General features: G+C 41.2%; 1 protein-coding gene across 5 annotated transcripts in view; it reads left to right on the top strand.

Moving 5' to 3' along the window:
- The first annotated feature begins 5,271 nt into the window (after window positions 1–5,271).
- OXCT1 (3-oxoacid CoA-transferase 1) overlaps window positions 5,272–20,447 on the top strand; it is a 144,098-nt gene continuing 128,922 nt past the window's right edge. For 3 of the 5 annotated variants that reach the window (XM_079917113.1, XM_079917112.1, XM_079917111.1), the window contains exons 1-3: window positions 5,272–6,830; window positions 10,756–10,864; window positions 19,836–19,926. In XM_079917113.1, coding sequence (XP_079773239.1) covers window positions 6,324–6,830; window positions 10,756–10,864; window positions 19,836–19,926 — 707 coding nt within the window. In that variant the 5' untranslated portion in view covers window positions 5,272–6,323. Of the gene's footprint in view, window positions 6,831–7,955; window positions 7,975–9,371; window positions 10,486–10,755; window positions 10,865–19,835; window positions 19,927–20,447 lie in introns of those variants that run through there. The other 2 variants (XM_079917115.1, XM_079917114.1) reach the window with 2 other exon arrangements.

Genomic DNA, 20,447 nt, shown 5'->3' with positions numbered 1-20,447 from the left:
TCATCACTTTAACTTGTTTTTAGGATCTTCTACAAAATATGTGGAATTAGGGGTCTTTTTTTCTTTCCCCCTCTACATGTAACGGGAAATGTTCTTTTTATTCCCCCCCCCCCAAATTTACACATTAGCTTGCTATTTGTTTTTCTGATTACTGACATTTCTATACCACATTTTCTTTATCTATTTATATGTGGATGGACGTTAGGTTGCTTCCACATCTTGGCTATTGTGAGTAATGCTGCAATGAACACAGGTGTAAAAATATCTCTTTGAGATACTGAAATGTATTTTAAATTCAATATATTTTAAACTCTCACACTAAAACTATATATATATAGTACTTTTAAGAGTTAATTACAAGTTTTAAAATATTTAAACAATGAGAGAAAATACCTAAAGTCCTGCCCTCATCACATTTTTTTTTCCTCATTTTTTGGGTGGTCCTTTTCAGTTTTGAGCCTTATGCAAAAATATTTAACACATGACTGTGATCATTATATAGTACACATTGAAGTCTGCCTTTTACAATTATCCGAAACACATACTTAAAGTTTTTACCTTTTAGTGGTGGCAGTGTTCCAGAAGGGGATGTGAGAGAATAGTCATGTCCCAGGTCTCGGGCCCCCTTGGGCTCGAGTTTGGGATGGGCCGCCAAGTGAGCATCCTTGGCTTCATGCAGGAAAGAACTCAAGAGTGAGCCATAGTAAAGTGAAAGGGAGTTTATTTAGAGAGATATACATTCGACAGACAGAATGTGGTCCATCTCAGAAGGTGAGAGGGGCCCTGAGGTGAGGGGGTGGTTAGTTTTTATGGGCTGGGTAATTTCAAATGCCAAGGAGTGGGGGAGTTATTCCAACTATTTTGGGGACGGGGAGGGGATTTCCATGAATTGGGCCACTGCCCACTTTTTAACCTCTAGGTTGGCCTCTGAACTGTCATGGTGTCTGTGGGCGTGTCATTTAGCATGCTAATATATTACAATAAGCGTATAAATGAGGCTCAAAGTCTATGGGAAGTTGAATCTTCCACCATCTTGGGCCTAGTTAGTTCTAACCAGTTTATGTCATATCCTCAATGGCCGTGGCATTCTTTTAATGGTTGTGTCCTGCCCCCTTCCTTCCTGTCTCAGTATAATAGTCTTTTAAAATGTATTTAGTAATTCAATCAACCTGTGTTGTATTTTATACATATGCTGAGATATAGCAATCTATATTTTTTCTAAATTTACAGCAAATTTTCCTAACCCAGTTCAGGGACTACTTCATCTTTTTCCACTAATTAAAAAAACCATCTTTGCCATATATCATTCTGAGTTCTGCCTCCTAACTGCATGATCTTGTAATCTTTAATATGTTAAAATCAGAGTTATACCACAATTGAGTGTATATGCTACTATGTTAGAATTGACAGAAAAGTTAAAATATAATTTAAAATTTAATTTCAAGATTCAATGTTTGTGGAACCCCTGAAGTACTTCTGAAACAGGAGGGAAGGGGGCGGGGCACAACCTTTCAAAGAATGACATAGTCGTAGGACATGACAAAAACTGGTTAGAACCAACTAGGTTCTGATGGCGGAAGATTGGACTTCCAGTGGACCTTGAGCCTCATTGTAATACATTAGCATCTAAATGACACACCCACCAGTGCCAAGACAGTTCAGAGACCAACTGTAAGAGGTTAAAAAGTGAGTGGTGGCCCAATTCCTGGAAATCCTCATCCCTCCCCCCAAATAGTTGGAATGATCTTCCCACTCATTAGCCTATGAAATTACCCAGCCCATAAAAACTAACCCACCCCATACTTTGGGGCCCCTCACCTTCTGAGATGGCCTACACTCCATCCGTGGAGTGTGTTTCTCTCTAAATAAATCCACTTCTTACCTATCGCTTTGTCTCTCACTGAATTCTTTCTGTGACAAGACATCAAGAACCTGAGCTTCATTAAGTCCTAAGACCAGGTGTGTGATCACAATTAAAAGCCCGTGGGTTCAAGTCCCAATCTGAGTTATATGGTTTCACTTCTGCAAAGCTCTTAAGGTATGATGGTTTAGAAAGATCTTGGCTATAATTGGATATTGAACTTTAACTTGTAGCCTACGAGGATTTCTCAAAGCGTTTTAGGAAAGCATATGAGAAGATCACATCTGTGTTTGAAATGATAATTTAAAAAGTGGTTACCTTTAGGGGAGAATAATACTTCATTTGGGAAGCAGCTGCAATAATCCAGGTGAGAGAAACTGAAATTGAAGTCCTGCACTAGGGCAGAATGAGTAAAATTGGGGAGGTGGGGTCAGATTCAAAGATATCCCATAAAGAAGGAGGCATAAATAGTCTTTAACACCATAGAGTACAGGGTTTGAATCCTGTCTGATGTTTCCCAGTTTATGAAAATATAGAAAGTATCTGAGAAATATATACGTTTACAAGGTATAAACTTTTAACACCAGAGTAGTACAAACAGATACTGGTCCAGACATGACCTTTCATTTTGCAGTTCTGCAGCTCTCCTTAACTATTGACCAGAGGAGGCCACATGGCTAGGTAACAGCAGAGCTGAGATTTGAACACAGGCAGTGTAGCTACAGAGTCCACGTTCTTTACTACTCTGCTATCAATATTTGATTCTGAGTTGTGCGGACTCATCCTGTGAAAATCAAGAGGCAAATACAGTTTGGAATACTGTATAAAGGTGATATACAGGTGAGAGGAAAACCAAAAGAGATGATACGCTTCTATGCCAAGTTAAGAAGTGTGGCCTTTGGATCTTAAAGGCAATGGGGAAAACCACTGAAATTTTTTAAGCAGAAGTGACATGATCAGACTTGAATGCATGCAAGATACCTCTGGTGTGTTTTGCTCTTTTGAGTTTCCTTTGTACTTTAACATAATTTTCACTTTCATTCCAGTAGTTGAGCCTTCTCCAACCATCGCATGCATTTAGTTGTTTACCATTTTTTCCTAAGAAAAAACTACACTTTAAGCAAAATTCATTTTTTATCCATTGAACAAATATTAGTACACATTAGTTAATTAAAAAACACTATTTCAAAGAATCTACGAAAATAAGAAGCTTACAAAAAAGGTAAACTAGGGAATAATGATTTGCATAAAACAATACTTGTATTTATAAATTTGTAAAATTTCAAATCTATGTCTTTCAAATCTACTAGAGGAAAATTGTCTGAATGGATTTGTTTTCCATATATTAAAGGATCATTGTATAAAATGAAGCACACACCCATATATATATATATATATATATATAGTGTGTGTGTGTGGTACCTGGGCCTCTCACTGTTGTGGCCTCTCCCGTTGTGGAGCACAGGCTCCGGACGCGCAGGCTCAGCAGCCATGGCTCACGGGCCCAGCCACTCTGCGGCATGTGGGATCTTCCCGGACCGGGGCAGGAACCCGTGTCCCCTGCATCGGCAGGCGGACTCTCAACCACTGCCCTACCAGGGAAGCCCCATATATTTTTTTTAAGATTCAAATGACCTACTTAAAAACTACAATTACTAGCTAAACCAGTCAAACAACTGGTTTTGAAAACAAGTTTTAAAGCCCCTGATTATCAGTCTGAATACTCCAACTGTGATGGCAGAATGTCCTATCTTTCAGTAATTAGAAAGGATGTTACCGCATATTTTAGGAGAATTTAAATAAAAATCCCTCAAACAGAGAATGACAACTTACAGTCTAACCAACTCCGACACATTGTTTTCATTCATTTGATAGAAAGGGAGGGGAATATATATATATCACATAATATATCAATTACAGCATAAGCAAAAACTCTAAATTTCAGCATATCAGTTTTATAAAGCAGTTTAAGTTATGATGATTTAGCAGAACACAGGAAAGCAAGAAAATGTGTTCACGCTTACACCAAATTAAGGATGTTGACTTATGTTACTAATGTGTGCAACTTTAATTTTGTTTAACACTGTCTGCCAAAATAAACTTTAACCCCATAACTTAAAATATGTATGTACGTAAGAGTTTATTGTGTACAGTTAATGCCACTGTTTTGGCTGCAATAAAATCAATCTTGAAATTTAAAAAATATGTTAAAATAATATATGCAATATAATATATATAATAACATAATACAAAATAAACTTTCCTATTGCCTGTCTAAAATCAGACTTTTTGTTTAAGGGCTTTGAATTCAATTCAATTCTCCCAAGTTTTTTTTTTTAAATCAATCAATCAATTAATTTTCTGCAACATCGGGTCTTAGTTGCAGTGTGCGGGTTCCAGAGCATGTGGGCTCTGTAGTTTGCAGCACACAGTCTCTCTGGTTGTGAGGTGCTGGCTCAGCAGTTGCGGCAGGTGGGCTTAGTTGCCCTGCGGTATGTGGGATCTTAGTTCTCCGAATCAGGGATCAAACCCGCGTCCTCTGCACTGTAAGATGGATTCTTAACCACTGGACCACCAGGGAAATTCCTCTCCCAAGTTTTAAGAATGTGGAAGTTAAACTCTACAATATTACTTGAGGAAAAGTTTCCAGAATATGATATATATCTGTCACAAACTGCCCCTAAAACAAAAGGGAGCTATTCTTACTAGTTCAGAAAAATTTGGATATTTTTGGGTTTTTTTACTTTTATTTTTAAATAGTTTTTATTGGAGTATAGTTAATTCACAATGTTGTGTTAGTTTCAGGTGTACAGCAAAGTGAATCAGTTGTACATATATTATACATATATCCACTCTTTTATAGATTCTTTTCCCAAACAGGTCATTACAGAGTATCGAGTAGAGTTCCAGATGTTTTTAAAAAGTAGATTTTACAGAGATTAAAATTGAAATGGTTGTGGAACCAGAAGGAAAATCCGACAGAAAAACTTTTCTATAATTTGTTCAAGCTGAAGCTTCTCATATTTTATTTAAAAGTACAAAATGGAGTCATAGAGTCACCAAAAAATAATAGTGTGTTTTGACCGTTGAGTAATGAGGCTGATTTTTTTCACGAGATTTAAGAGTCACATAGAGTACAAGACTAAAAATATGTGTCTTTTCCTCAGCCAGGAGCAACAGAGTGAGACCAGCCAAGAAGAGTGAGTCATATGACCACAGTTTGACACAGTTGCCAATGCTGTTTTCCATTTCATGTGTCCTCTGGAAGGGTGAAAGTGGAAAAGCAGACCCAGTTGTGAAGTTTAGCTTTTTCACATTCTGCCAGCTACCCTATGATGGCGTTATATGTTGTATTAGGACTAGAAATGGGACTTTAGTTCTAATACCTAAATTTCCCCTCTATCCAAGTTCTTAAAATGTGTTGAAAATAGAGAGCATTGTGAAGTTAATTTCTCCTTATGTCACTGGACAGTCTAACTTGGTATTTTGTTCTCTCAATGACTTTAATTAAAATCATACTAACACAACAATGTAAAGCAATTATACTCCAGTAAAGATGTAAAAAAATATATATATATAGTATTCACAGGAAAAAAAGAAATTCGGAGTTAAAAAGAATACCATGAAAGGGCAGTGCTTTTATAGAAACAATTTAAACTGGACTGACTGTCCACCGTCTCAGTATACTTGCTAAGGAAGCTAAGGGCTCATTTAATTTTCGTGTTAGCTTTGCTTCAAAAACCAACAGCCACATTCCCAGGACATGGTCAGCCCTTAATCAAATAAAATGTTTATTGATTTTCCACTTGGTCCTTCCACTCAGCTGCTAAGTACATAGACGGTTCTGAAGAAATCAGACTTTCATTGAATGTATGTGTCATATCAATGCACCACTGCCAACTTGAAGAAACTTAGAGTAACGCCTAAGATTTATTGAGTGTTTATAAATGGGGCCAGAAGCTTTGCATGAATTACCTCATGTAATCTTCAGGACAGTTCTGAGTATTATAAGCAATTTTAATTTGCAGATAAGGACACAGGCTTAGGAAAGTTATGAAATTGTCTCAGGTCAGTCAAAGGGATACACAGCTGTATGTTTGCATCTGCTGAGTAATATCTGGGGTTTCTGGGACTCCAGTGCCAGAAAGATCCTGAAAAATGCAGACTTGGATGATAGGGATGGAAAAGAAGGTGTGCTAAAATCAGGTCCCAGAGGCTCAGTCCTAATCTTGCCTTCCTGACCAGGGACAATCTTGACCAGGCCTGTCTGATCACACTTCAAGGAATATGGCTCGTGGCAGGTTCTCAGAGCAAACTTAACTCTACACAAGCCAGGGACAGGTGTGGGGAGAGGCGACTGAGAAATGGAAGACGTGGGAACGCTGTCCAGACGGGGGAAAGAGAGGCGGTGGGCCTCCAGGCAGGTACCCCTTTGCAGCCCACACAGGCGCCAGACACTGACATGAAAAAGCAGCGAGCTCCGGGAGAGGCCCTCCTGCGCCGCCCGAACGCTAGGCCAAGGTTTATCCCTGACCTTGGTATGTATAGACAGATACCCGCGATAGCTCAAAGCCGAGGAGCTGCGGCGGCAAAGGCACGCAACACGACGGTCTGGAATACGCCCGACGCGAGGAAGCATCCGAGCGCGGCCGGAACGGCACTTTACCCGCGATCCGCCCCGGCCGCCGGCCCCTCCCAGCATCTCTTCTCCGTCAGCCGGAGCCCGGCCCCGGAGGTCCCAGGACGTCACAGAAGCGCGTTCGAGCCTGCAGCCCGCCCCCTGCGCGCCTTCTTTTTCCTCCCGTTCGGTGACGCGGAGGCCCGGGCCGCGCCTGCTGACACACTCACACGCTCGCTTCGGCCCGGCCTGCGACTACCCCCCAGCCCAACCATGGCGGCACTCACACGCCTCTCCTCCCGCCTGCGGTTCTGCCCCTCCGCCCGCCGCCCCGGGGGCGCCTGGTCCAAGGTAAAAGTGCGGGTGAAGAGCAAGGCCGCGTGTCGAACGAGTGCGGACGAAACCCCGAGTGGTGCCAGCGTTTTCTCCTCTGCCCGTACCCACCCGCTCCAGTCCGGGAGCCGGCATCCAGGGCCCCGAGACGCGACGACGCCTTCCTTGCCTGGCCGCTCTGCCGCATGGCCTCCTTGGCTTGGTTCTGCACCTGCTTTCCCGATGGGGCGAAACGAGGCAAAGAAGCGCGCAGAGAGGCTGAGGGGCAGGAGGACGCCTGGCAGCGCCGCCGCGCCCTTCGGGGCTCGCTCGCGTCCTTCCCGGCACGCGTCTCCGCTTCCTTGGCAGCCTTCTGGGAAGGGGCTCTGGCGGCCTAAACGGGACGAGGAGGGTTCGCTTGTTTAAAGGGGGCAAGGGGCGACGGCTGTAGCTGGTAGGTTTGCGCTCCGATTTGGGGATCTCGGGGCAGGGGCGCCTCTAGAGGCCCGGAACCCAGCGCTGGGCTAGCCAGGGGTCGGCTTGAGTTCACCGCCAAGGGGATGGGACGCTGCGCCCCACCTCCCGGATAGGGCTGCGCCGCACCTCTGCGGTGGGACAGGGAACCCGGACTGGAGCCGTTGCCTGGGCGTTTTTTACCTCCCCACGCGGAGGAGCCTGTAGAGGATAGGCGGTGGCTAGAGCGCGGGCTTTGGGCACCGGCGCCCCTTCTTCCAAGGCTCCTCCGGATTTCCGATTTCAAAGCTTTTTGCAAACCTTGTTCCGCCTTCACTGCAAACATGTTACGAGTGGTAGTATCTTGAGGCATTCGCGCCGCGATTGTTGGCTGATGTGTGGTCTTTTTTTGCCCCATGCTCTGTCCCCGCCTGTAAGCCCACGTCCCGGTGCGGTTCCTATTCCGAGTCCTCGGATAGGACCAGAGCTCTGAGTCTTGGAGGGTGGCTTACCTTGGCTACGTCCATCACCACGGGAGCCTTCTCCTTGGAAGAGACAAGGAAAAGTGATGTCTTTACTTAGCGTTTTGAACAATAGTTCCGAGCTTAAAAGCGTGCCTTGCACACTTGAGTACTCACAGGGAACTCCTGCCCCGTCCCATTGCTCTCCCTTCTTCCCCACGTCCACTCTCTGAGAGCGGTGAACGCAGAGGGGCCACCAAGCCCCGTAGGTAAGTGCTAGGATGATTTAGACCTGGACCGGTTTACTCATAAATGCTTCTTAGGAAGCATTTTGATAATTGCAGATAGCTTTGGATATGTAAAGCATTATTAAAAGGGAACTTGACGTTCAGTCAGATTGCTGTGGGCGCTGAAACTAATGCAAATCAGGACACAGCGATATCCTTGGGCCAAGGTCAGTATCATTCCTTCTTTTGACAGTTACTTATTTACCTAAGTGTAACTTACTCATTTTCTTCAGTATATTGTTAAACTATTCCCGAAACCCAGCAAACCTCTTCTTAGATGGCCGAGCTACAAATTACGGGGTTTTCTGTATCTCATCTCTCCTTTCAGGTTTATCATAGGTCCAACTCCAGCTTCCCTGTGTTCCTTCGGTGCTTGGCACTTAGGGCTCTTACTGCTTATTTAGCCCTTAAATCCTTACCTCCTGCTTGCGTTAACTGTGACACTTGTGTACTTGTTTAACTTTTTGAATGTGTGTACATTGTCTTCATAACCAGATGAAATTTGCAGAGACCATATTGTATGCCGTATTCTCTGTCTCTCTCAACATTACACACTACCCTGCATAGAATAGACATTCAACACGTTTCATAGGTGGATGAGAGAACGCTGTGGGAAACTTATGTGGTAACCTTGAGAATTTTTCTGCTAAACATACCCAACAGGTAAAATGAGATAGGTTTTTTTGTTTTTTATTTATGATAAACATGTCTTTCAAACTTGAGTTTGCATCAGAATTACCTGGAGGCTTTATTAAATAGATTGCTGTGTTCATCCCCAGAATTTCTGATTTAGTAAGTCCTGGCTGGAGCCCCGTACTCTGCATTAATAAGTTCCCAGTTGATAATGCTTCAGGTCTGAGGACTGCACTTTCAGAGCCATTGCCATTGACTTCGACTAAAATAGACTGTTGACTTAAAAAATATATATATATGCACAATGTGAGAGTTGCGAGTTAAAGTTTTATTTCGGGCAAAATGAGGACTGCAGCCCAGGAGACAGCATTTCAGATAACTCTGAAACTGCTCGGAGGAGTCCAGGGGCGGGGCCAGGATATTTAGAAGTTTTGCTACAAAGAGCAGGTAATTGGGAACGTCAAAAGATTGTTGTTAAATAAAGAAAACCAGATATCTCAAGTTAAGGAATTTAGCCCTTTTTTTCTCTGTATGGGAAGATGCTAGAGTCTGGGCTCACTGAAATCACTCCTTTGATATGCACCTATCTGGGGCCTGTATTTTTACATCCTGAGTTTCCTCAGGGCTCCCTGCAGGGAGTGGCGGCAATCTGATGGCTGCTAGATGGTAGGTATTCTTTTCAGCCCTGAGTTTTTTCAGGGCTCATCAGCTCACATTGGAGGGCTTGCAATCGCTGGTGACGGTGACATTCTTTGTTTACTAATATGGCAGGAAATATTCAATTTCTCAACCTACTTATTCAGACTATCAAACTTTTAATTTCTAAGATTAAAAATATGTTTTTGTGTGTATGTGTGTGTTAAGACAGAATCAAATAACTCCTTGCTACTTGAGGGTAGGGAAGAGGAGAAAGCTGTAACTCAAGCCCTTTCCTTTCTATCCCCGCCTCTACTTACTTCCCCCGTGTTTGGGCAGTATGCCAGTGTATACCAAGCTCCTCATCTGACCTTGACCAAGGTTGAAATTTAGAAGGACGAAGGTCATTTGGGCAACCTATACCTTTGCAGGTCTCATTTGACTTTCAGTATAGTTCTCTTAAATTTTCTTTTGTATTAATTGACACTTTTTATGAAAGGAGTTTTTGGAGGAAGAAAAGAATGACAGTGCTCGTTTTTGCTGCTAAAAGGACCCCCTCGGGTTCTCTGTCTGGGAGACTGATAGGCCGTGGATGTGAGTTTACAACCTCGTGGATGTGAGTTTACAACCTCGTTGGGCTGGTTAAGGGACAGCATCTCAGGAGTCAGGTGTCATTCTCTCTACTCCCTCTGTTTTTAGGTTGACTATATAATGAGAATAAAGGAGAGAGGATGTTGAGTATGAGTGATTGATTACAACACAATCGACTTTATTATTTTTTCCTGTCCATATTGTAGACGAAGTGTAAAGAGGGAAACAGTTTAAAACTGATGGTGAATGCTCGCTAGATAGCCTGATTTGCAACAAATAGTACACTGGGGTAAGACTAACCATGCCTCTCTTGCAGATAACAGTTTGCTACTTTTCTCCAGCATCCATAAACTTCAGGCCCCTTAGGGGAATGAGTTTTTTGGTGTGCTGTTCTTTACTTGTCCTTTCAGGAGGCATTCTTTGACACCCAAGATTGGATCAGGGTCCAAATATGTAGTGTTTGTAGTATTGAGAGCAACAGTTGCGTCTTAATCCTTACTATCGATAGATTGAAATAAATAGTGCAGAACTTGGCACATAAATTTTGTCACAGTAAATATTTGTTGGTTGTGTTGCTATCAGAAATTGATGCTTGATGACACCGATATTGTGAATTTGAGTCCCAGTGTACAGGTTATCTACTTTCTTTCACTCTTCCGAGGGGCCGCAAATGACAGAGTTTTCCTTATATAATAAAAGATATTGGTCATAAGGGGATTCTGGTGATAATCTGTGGATAGAGTATGTCCATCCTACTCCTAAGATGAACTACTTACAGCCCAACTCTTTCAAAGATGAGCTAGTGAAATTGTATAGATAAAAATTGAATACATCGCTATACATGGAAAGGGAACGCATGTTTCCAAATGTTTATTCACTTAAAAATGTTTTTTAATGTTTTAGGAATGTGTTTGCTACTTTTCAACCAGCACACGTCGCCATACCAAATTTTATATGGATCCAGTGGAAGCGGTAAAAGACGTCCCTGATGGTGCAACAGTACTGGTTGGTGGTGAGTAATAGTATTGTTTTTCTTTTTATGGTAACAGCCTTATGTTTTTAGCAAAGCAGGGAAATTACAATGGCAAAGTATGTAGATTAGAAATGCCAATTATTTTCCTGCTTAGTTAATAAATGCCAAATATTGGAAATGCCAATTATTTTATTACTTATTTATTCATTATCTTATTTTTATTTATTAATTACATATTATCTATTTTTTATTAGTGCCCCCTTCCTGAAAGCTCAGCAAGGTTTAGCACTTTATGTTTTACCTTTTCTTTCCTTTTGTGTTTCTTTTTCTATTATTTTGAAAAGCTGACGCCTTAAATGGTGGTATCTTATTAGTAGTTTTGAAAAATCCGTAGATTCTTGGGAATTCATTGATCTCATCAGCCCACAGCTAGTCACTCTTCTTGTGTCTCCTCATTTTATGAGTTTGAGAGCACATATGCCTCTATCTGTTAGTGAGTCTCCCAAGGTCTTTGCTTTTCTTTGTTTAGAATATTTTTTAGCACCACTGTCTCACACTCATAATTGCTTTACAATGGTGTGTTAGTTTCTGCTTTATAACAAAGTGAATCAGTTATACATATACATATGTTCCCATATCTCTTGCCTCTTGTGTCTCCCTCCCTCCCACCCTCCCTATCCCACCCCTCTAGGTGGTCACAAACCACCTAGCTGATCTCCCCGTGTTATGCGGCTGCTTCCCACTAGCTTTCTGTTTTACATTTGGTAGTGTATATATTTCCATGCCACTCTCTCACTTTGTCACAGCTTACCTGTCCCCCTCCCCATAACCTCAAGTCCATTCTCTAGTAGGTCTGTGTCTTTATTCCTGTCTTACCCCTAGGTTCTTCATGACATTTTTTTTCTTAAATTCCATATATATGTGTTAGCATACGGTATTTGTCTTTCTCTTTCTGACTTACTTCACTCTGTATGACAGACTCTAGGTCCATCCACCTCATTAAAAATAGCTCGATTTCGTTTCTTTTTATGGCTGAGTAATATTCCATTGTATATATGTGGTACAGCTTCTTTATCCATTCATCCAATGATGGACACTTAGGTTGTTTCCATCTCCGGGCTATTGTAAATAGAGCTGCAATGAACATTTTGGTACATGACTCTTTTTGAATTATGGCTTTCTCAGGGTATATGCCCAGTAGTGGGATTGCTGGGTCATATGGTAGTTCTATTTGTAGTTTTTTAAGGAACCTCCATACTGTTCTCCATAGTGGCTGAACCAATTCACATTCCCACCGGCTGAACCAATTCACATTCCCACCAGTGGCTGAACCAATTCACATTCTCCACTATGGAGAAGTGTTCCCTTTTCTCCACACCCTCTCCAGCATTTATTGTTTCTAGATTTTTTGATGATGGCCATTCTGACTGGTGTGAGATGATATCTCATTGTAGTTTTGATTTGCATTTCTCTAATGATTAATGATGTTGAGCATTCTTTCATGTGTTTGTTGCCAGTCTGTATATCTTCTTTGGAGAAATGTCTATTTAGGTCTTCTGCCCATTTTGTTTTTTTGTTATTGAGGTGCATGAGCTGCTTGTAAATTTTGGAAATTAATCCTTTGTCAGTTGCTTCATTTGCAAATATTTTCTCCCATTCTGAGGGTTGTCTTTTGGTCTTGTTTATGGTTCCCTTTGCTGTGCAAAAGCTTTGAAGTTTCATTAGGTCCCATTTGTTTATTTTTGTTTTTATTTCCATTTCTCTAGGAGGTGGGTCAAAAAGGATCTTGCTGTGATTTATGTCATAGAGTGTTCTGCCTATGTTTTCCTCTAAGAGTTTGATAGTTTCTGGCCTTACATTTAGGTCTTTAATCCATTTCAAGCTTATTTTTGTATATGGTATTAGGGAGTGATCTAATCTCATACTTTTATATGTACCTGTCCACTTTTCCCAGCACCACTTACTGAAGAGGCTGTCCTTTCTCCACTGTACATTCCTGCCTCCTTTATCAAAGATAAGGTGACCATATGTGCGTGGGTGTATCTCTGGGCTTTCTATCCTGTTCCATTGATCTGTCTTTCTGTTTTTGTGCCAGTACCATACTGTCTTGATTACTGTAGCTTTGTAGTATAGTCTGAAGTCAGGGAGCATGATTGCTCCAGCTCCGTTTTTCTTTCTCAAGATTGCTTTGGCTATTCGGAGTCTTTTGTGTTTCCATACGAATTGTGAAATTTTTTGTTGTAGTTCTGTGAAAAATGCCAGTGGTAGTTTGGTAGGGATTGCATTGAATCTGTAGATTGCTTTGGGTAGTAGAGACATTTTCACAATGTTGATTCTTCCAATCCAAGAACATGGTATATCTCTCCATCTATTTGTATCATCTTTAATTTCTTTCATCAGTGTCTTATAATTTTCTGCATACAGGTCGTTTGCCTCCGTACGTGGGTTTATTCCTAGATTTTTTTTTTTTTTCTTTTGCGGTACACGGGCCTCTCACTGTCACAGCCCCTCCCATTGCAGAAGCACAGGCTCCATACGCACAGGGCCAACGGCCACGGCTCACGGGCCCAGCTGTTCTGTTGGCGCACAGGATCCTCCCAGACCGGGGCACGAACCCGTGTCCCCTGCATCGGCAGGTGGACTCCCAACCACTACGCCACCAGGGAAGCCCCTATTCCTAGATATTTTATTCTTTTTGTTGCAAGGGTAAATGGGAGTGTTTTCTTGATTTCACTTTCAGATTTTTCATCATTAGTGTATAGGAATGCCAGAGATTTCTGTGCATTAATTTTGTATCCCGATACTTTACCAAATTCACTGATTAGCTCTAGTAGTTTTCTGGTAGCATCTTTAGGATTCTCTATGTATAGTATCATGTCATCTGCAAACAGTGACAGCTTTACTTCTTCTTTTCCGATTTGGATTCCTTTTATTTCCTTTTCTTCTCTGATTGCTGTGGCTAAAACTTCCAAAACTATGTGGAATAAGAGAGGTGAGAGTGGGCAACCTTGTCTCGTTCCTGATCTTAGAAATGCTTTCAGTTTTTCACCATTGAGGACGATGTTGGCTGTACATTTGTCATATATGGCCTTTATTATGTTGAGGAAAGTTCCCTCTATGCCTACTTTCTGCAGGATTTTTATCATAAATGGGTGTTAAATTTTGTTGAAAGTTTTCTCTGCATCTATTGAGATGACCATAGGGTTTTTCTCCTTCAATTTGTTAATATGGTGTATCACGTTGATTGGTTTGCGTATATTGAAGAATCCTTGCATTCCTGGAATGAACCCCACTTGATCATGGTGTATGATCCTTTTAATGTGCTGTTGGATTCTGTTTGCTAGTATTTTGTTGAGGATTTTTGCATCTATGTTCATCAGTGATATAGGCCTGTAGTTTTCTTTCTTTGTGACATCCTTGTCTGGTTTTGGTATCAGGGTGATGGTGGCCTCATAGAATGTTTGGGAGTGTTCCTCCCTCTGCTATATTTTGGAAGAGTTTGAGAAGGATAGGTGTCAGCTCTTCTCTAAATGTTTGGTAGAATTCGCCTGTGAAGCCATCTGATCCTGAGCTTTTGTCTGTTGGAAGATTTTTACTCACAGTTTCAATTTCAGTGCTTGTGATCGGTCTGTTCATATTTTCTATTTCTTCCTGATTCAGTCTCGGAAGGTTATACATTTCTAAGTATTTGTCCATTTCTTCCAGGTTGTCCATTTTATTGGCATAGAGTTGCTTGTAGTAATCTCTTATGATCCTTTGTATTTCTGCAGTGTCAATTGTTACTTCTCCTTTTTCATTTCAAATTCTATTGATTTGAGTCTTCTCCGTTTTTTTCTAGATGAGTCTGGCTAATGGTTTATCAATTTTATTTATCTTCTCAAAGAACCAGCTTTTAGTTTTATTGATCTTTGCTATTGCTTCCTTCATTTCTTTTTCATTTATTTCTGATCTGATTTTTATTATTTCTTTCCTTCTGCTAACTTTGGGGTTTATTTGTTCTTCTTTCTCTAATTGCTTTATGTGCAAGGTTAGGTTGTTTATTCAAGATGTTTGCTGTTTCTTAAGGTAGGATTGTATTGCTATAAACTTCCCTCTTAGAACTGCTTTTGCTGCATCCCATAGGTTTTGGGTTGTCATGCGTTCATTGTCATTTGTTTCTTAGTATTTTTTTATTTCCTTTTTGATTTCTTCAGTGATCACTTCGTTATTGAGTAGTGTATTGTTTAGCCTCCATATGTTTGTATTTTTTACAGATCTTTTCCTGTAATTGATATCTAGTCTCATAGCATTGTGGTCAGAAAAGATACTTGATACAGTTTCAATTTTCTTAAATTTACCAAGGCTTGATTTGTGACCCAAGATATGATCTATCCTGGAGAATGTTCCATGAGCACTTGAGAAAAATGTGTATTCTGTTGTTTTTGGATGGAATGTCCTATATATATCAATTAAGTCCATCTTGTTTAATGTATCATTTAAAGCTTGTGTTTCCTTATTTAGTTTCATTTTGGATGATCTGTCCATTAGTGAAAGTGGGGTGTTAAAGTCCCCTACTATGAATGTGTTACTGTCAATTTCCCCTTTTATGGCTGTTAGTATTTGCCTTATGTATTGAAGTGCTCCTATATTGGGTGCATAAATATTTTCAATTCTTATATCTTCTTCTTGGATCGATCCCTTGATCATTATGTAGTGTCCTTCTTTGTCTCTTGTAATAGTCTTTATTTTAAAGTCTCTTTTGTCTGATATGAGAATTGCTATTCCAGTTTTCTTTTGGTTTCCCTTTGCATGGAATATCTTTTTCCATCCCCTTACTTTCAGTCTGTATGTGTCTCTAGGTCTGAAGTGGGTCTCTTGTAGACAGCATATATATGGGTCTTGGTTTTGTATCCATTCAGCCAGTCTGTGTCTTTTGGTGGGAGCGTTTAATCCATTTACGTTTAAGGTAATTATTGATATGTATGTTCCCATTCCCATTTTCTTAATTATTTTGGGTTTGTTATTGTAGGTCTTTTCCTTCTCTTGTGTTTCTTGTCTAGAGAAGGTCCTTTAGCATTTGTTGAAAAGCTGGTTTGGTGATGCTGAACTCTCTCAGCTTTTGCTTTTCTGTAAAGGTTTAATTTCTCCATCAAAACTGAATGAGATCCTTGCTAGGTAGAGTAATCTTGGTTGTAGGTTTTTCTCCTTCATCACTTTAAATATGTCCTGCCAGTCCCTTCTGTCTTGCAGAGTTTCTGCTGAAAGATCAGCAGTTAACCTTATGGAGATTCCCTTGTGTGTTATTTTTTGTTTTTCCCTTGCTGATTTTAATATGTTTTCTTTGTATTTAATTTTTGACAGTTTGATTAATTTGTGTCTTGGCATGTTTCTCCTTGGATTTATCCTGTATGGGACTCTCTGTGCTTCCTGGACTTGATTAACTATTTCCTTTCCCATATTAGGGAAGTTTTCAACTATAATCTCTTCAAATATTTTCTCAGTCCCTTTCTTTTTCTCTTCTTCTTCTGGAACCCCTATAATTCGAATGTTGGTGCATTCATTGTTGTCCCAGCGGTCTCTGAGACTGTCCTCAGATCTTTTCATTCTTTTTTCTTTATTCTGCTCTGCAGTAGTTATTTCCACTATTTTATCTTCCAGGTCACTTATCCGTTCTTCTGCCTCAGTTATTCTGCTATTGATCCCTTCCAGAGTATTTTGAATTTCATTTATTGTGTTGTTCATCGTTGCTTGTTTCATCTTTAGTTCTTCTAGGTCCTTGTTAAAAGTTTCTTGCATTTTGTCTATTCTCTTTCCAAGATTTTGGATCATCTTTACTATCATTATTCTGAATTCTTTTTCAGGTAGACTGCCTATTTCCTCTTCATTTGTTAGGTCTGATGGGTTTTTATGTCTCTCCTTCATCTGCTGTGTGTTTTTCTGTCTTCTCATTCTGCTTATCTTACCGTGTTTGGGGTCTCCTTTTTGCAGGCTGCAGGTTTGTAGTTCCCGTTGTTTTTGGTGTCTGTCCCCAGTGTCTAAGGTTGGTTCAGTGTGTTGTGTAGGCTTCCTGTTGGAGGGGACCAGTGCCTGTGTTCTTGTGGATGAGGCTGTATCTTGTCTTTCTGGTGGGCAGGTCCATGTCTGGTGGTTTGTTTTGGGGTGTCTGTGGACTTATTATGATTTTAGGCAGCCTCTCTGCTAATGGGTGGGGTTGTGTTCCTGTCTTGCTAGTTGTTTGTTATAGGGTGTCCAGCACTGTAGCTTGCTGGTCGTTGAGTGAAGCTGGGTGTTGGTGTTGAGATGGAGATCTCTGGGAGATTTTCGCCATTTGATATTAGGTGGAGCTGGGAGGTGTCTTGTGGACCAGTGTCCTGAAGTTGGCTCTCCCACCTGAGAGGCACAGCACTGACTCCTGGCTGCAGCACCAAGAGCCTTTCATCCACATGGCTCAGAATAAAAGGGAGAAAAATTAGAAAGAAAGAAAGAGGCTAAAAAAAAAATAAAGTAAGGTAAAATAAAATAAAGTTATTAAAATAAAAAAGTATCGAGAAAAAGAAATTTTTTAAGTAAAAAAAAAAAAACCAAAGAAAAACGGACATATAGAACCCTAGGAGAAATGGTGAAAGCAAAGCTATACAGACAAAATCTCCCACAGAAGCAGACACTCACAAAAAGAGGAAAAGGGGAAAAAATAGTAAATCTTGCTCTCAAAGTCCACCTCCGCAATTTGGGATGATTTCTTGTGTATTCAGGTATTCCTCAGATGCAAGGTACATCAAGTTGATTGTGGAGATTTAATCCACTGCTCTTGAGGCTGCTGGGAGAGATTTCCCTTTCTCTTCTTTGTTTGCAAAGCTCCCGCTGTTCAGCTTTGGATTTGGCCCCGCCTCTGCGTGTAGGTCGCCGGAGGGCTTCTGTTCTTCGCTCAGACAGGATGGGGTTAAAGGAACCACTGACTCGGGGGCTCTGGCTCACTCAGGCCCGGGGGAGAGAGGGCCACAGAGTGTGGGGCAAGCCTGCAGCGGCAGAGGCCGGCGTGACGTTGCACCAGCCTGAGGCGCGCCGTGCATTCTCGCGGGGAAGTTGTCCCTGGATCCCGGGACCCTGACAGTGGCGGGCTGCACAGGCTACCCGGAAGGGATGTGTGGATAGTGACCTGTGCTCGCACACAGGCTTCTTGGTGGTGGCAGCAGCAGCCTTAGCATCTCATGCTCGTCTCTGGGGTCTGCTCTGTTAGCCGCGGTTTGCCCCCTTCTCTGGATCTCCTTTAAGCAGCTCTCTTAATCCCCTCTCCTTGAGCACCAGGAAACAAAGAGGGAAGAAAAAGTCTCTTGCCTCTTTGTCAGGCCCAGACTTTTTCCCAGACTCCCTCCCGTCTAGCCATGGTGCACTAACCCCTTCAAGCTGTGTTCACACTGATCCTACCGAAGCCCGAGCCTCAGCTCCCAGACCCGCCCGCCCCGGTGGTGCGCAGACAAGCCTCTCAGGCTGGTTAATGCTGGTCGGCACCGATCCTCTGTGCAGGAATCTCCCTGCTTTTCCCTCCGCAACCCTGTGGCTGTGCTCTCCTCCGCGGCCCTGAAGCTCCCCTCCTCCGCCACCCGCAGTTTCCGCCCGCGAAGGGGCTTCTAGTGTGTGGAAACCTTTCCTCCTTCACTGGTCCCTCCCACTGGTGCAGGGCCCGTCCCTATTCTTTGTCTCTGTTTTTTCTTTTTTGTTTTGCCCTACCCAGGTACGTGGGGAGTTTCTTGCCTTTTGGGAGGTCTGAGGTCTTCTGCTAGCGTTCAGTAGGTGTTCTGTAGCAGTTGTTCCACGTGTAGAAGTATTTCTGATGTATCTGTGGGGCGGAAGGTGATCCCCGCGTCTTACTCTTCCGCCATCTTCCCCCTCTCTCTATCCTGATTCTTATATTGTACATTTCTTTGGATTTCTTGGCCTTGGTCACAAAAATCAAGGCTTATTTTTAAGCATGCTCTTCATTCATTCAACTCAGCAGTCATTGGACTTTAGACCCAATACCATTTGAGGAATTGTGGAAGATGTAAGGAAATGAGTCATTGGCTTAGGCTTCTAGATCTGCAAAATCAACTCAGGCATATAAAAGAAACATGCTTGAAAAAGTGACTGTACAAAGGTTCAATTTTAAAGTGGGAAAATAATAGATATGTAGTTAAGTGCAAGAAGAACAACGTGTAGCCGTATTAGCATGTTGCACTTGGCCTTATACTTATGAATAAAGACTTGACAGTGATGTCTGGTACTATATAACGATGTAAAACATTTGGATACAGCTGTATGACTATTTATTTTATCTTTTCTGAGGTTAATTTGTGCTTTTATTTGCCAGTAGACTTAACCAACGTGGCCTGCCAACTTTTTTGATCTAAAAGACACATTTTACATCACAATCCAACAAACACACACACATATAAAACATGTGTACATATATAAGTGAAACAGAAGTTTTGCCAAAAATGTCTATCCTGAGTGTTAATTCTTTTTTTTTTTGAGACTTTTTTTTAAGCAGTTTTAGGTTTACAACAAAATGGACAGGAAGGTACAGAAATTCCCCATGACCCGCCTCCCCACACATGCATAGCTATTATCAAGAGTGGTAGCTTTTTTTTTTTCTTAAGCTAGGGATGAACTGCTTTGGCACATCATAATCAACAAGTTCACAGTTCATCTTAAGTTTCACTTTAACGAAGTGAATAGTGTTGCATGTTCTATGGGTTTGGACAAAAGTATAATGACATATATCCATTATAATGTCATACAAAGTATGTCACTGCTCATAAAAACTTATGTACTCTGTGTATTCATCTCCCCCCTCCCCTCAAATTCCTGGCACCAGGAATTTGATCTTTTTATTGTGTATTTATTAAGTTGCTGAGATATGCCTGTGCATTTTGCTTAGTAGGTCTAATAATGTGTTGGTATATTTTCTTTTTTATTAAAAAGAATGACACATACATTCCCTAAAAGAACATTACCCTCTACACAAATTGTTTATCTTTTTGGCTCATTATAGGTTTTGGGTTATGTGGAATTCCAGAGAATCTTATAGGAGCTTTGCTAAAGACTGGAGTAAAAGGACTAACTGCAGTCAGCAACAATGCAGGGTAAGCGTGCATTTTTAAAACAATTGGCTTGAAAGAAATGACAGTCCTCCATGATACTGAAATGAAGTCTATCAGTGAAATGAAAAATTTCCCTATTGACAAGAGCAGTATGCTCGAGGATCAAAAGATAATGTTAATTGGGACTTCCGCCACAGTCCAGTGGTTAAGACTCCGCGCTTCCACTGCAGGGGGCATGGGTTTGATCAGGGAAACCAAGATCCTGCAATGAAAAAAAAAAGTATGTTCAAATTGAGTCCTTCATTTTAAAATTTAAAGAGGTTCCTTTATGTTGTATGTTATTGTAGATCTTTATTTATAAAGGAAGATGGACATCCGTTTGAAATCTGTTTCAAGTCTTCTTTTGGTTATGCCCTTACCCTAGATTATACATAAAGAATACCGTCAATCGTTACAAATGTTGCTGGTCTTGGTAAAAGGAGGAGGGTATGCAGCTGGCACTTAAGCCAGTAGGCTCACATATCAAAATGGTCAAAGATGAGCCATAACATTTTAATGATGAA

The sequence above is a fragment of the Stenella coeruleoalba genome (assembly GCF_951394435.1).
Source record: "Stenella coeruleoalba genome assembly, chromosome: 3".
NCBI classification, from domain to species: Eukaryota; Metazoa; Chordata; class Mammalia; order Artiodactyla; family Delphinidae; genus Stenella; species Stenella coeruleoalba.
This window is presented reverse-complemented; position numbering and strand designations above follow the sequence as displayed.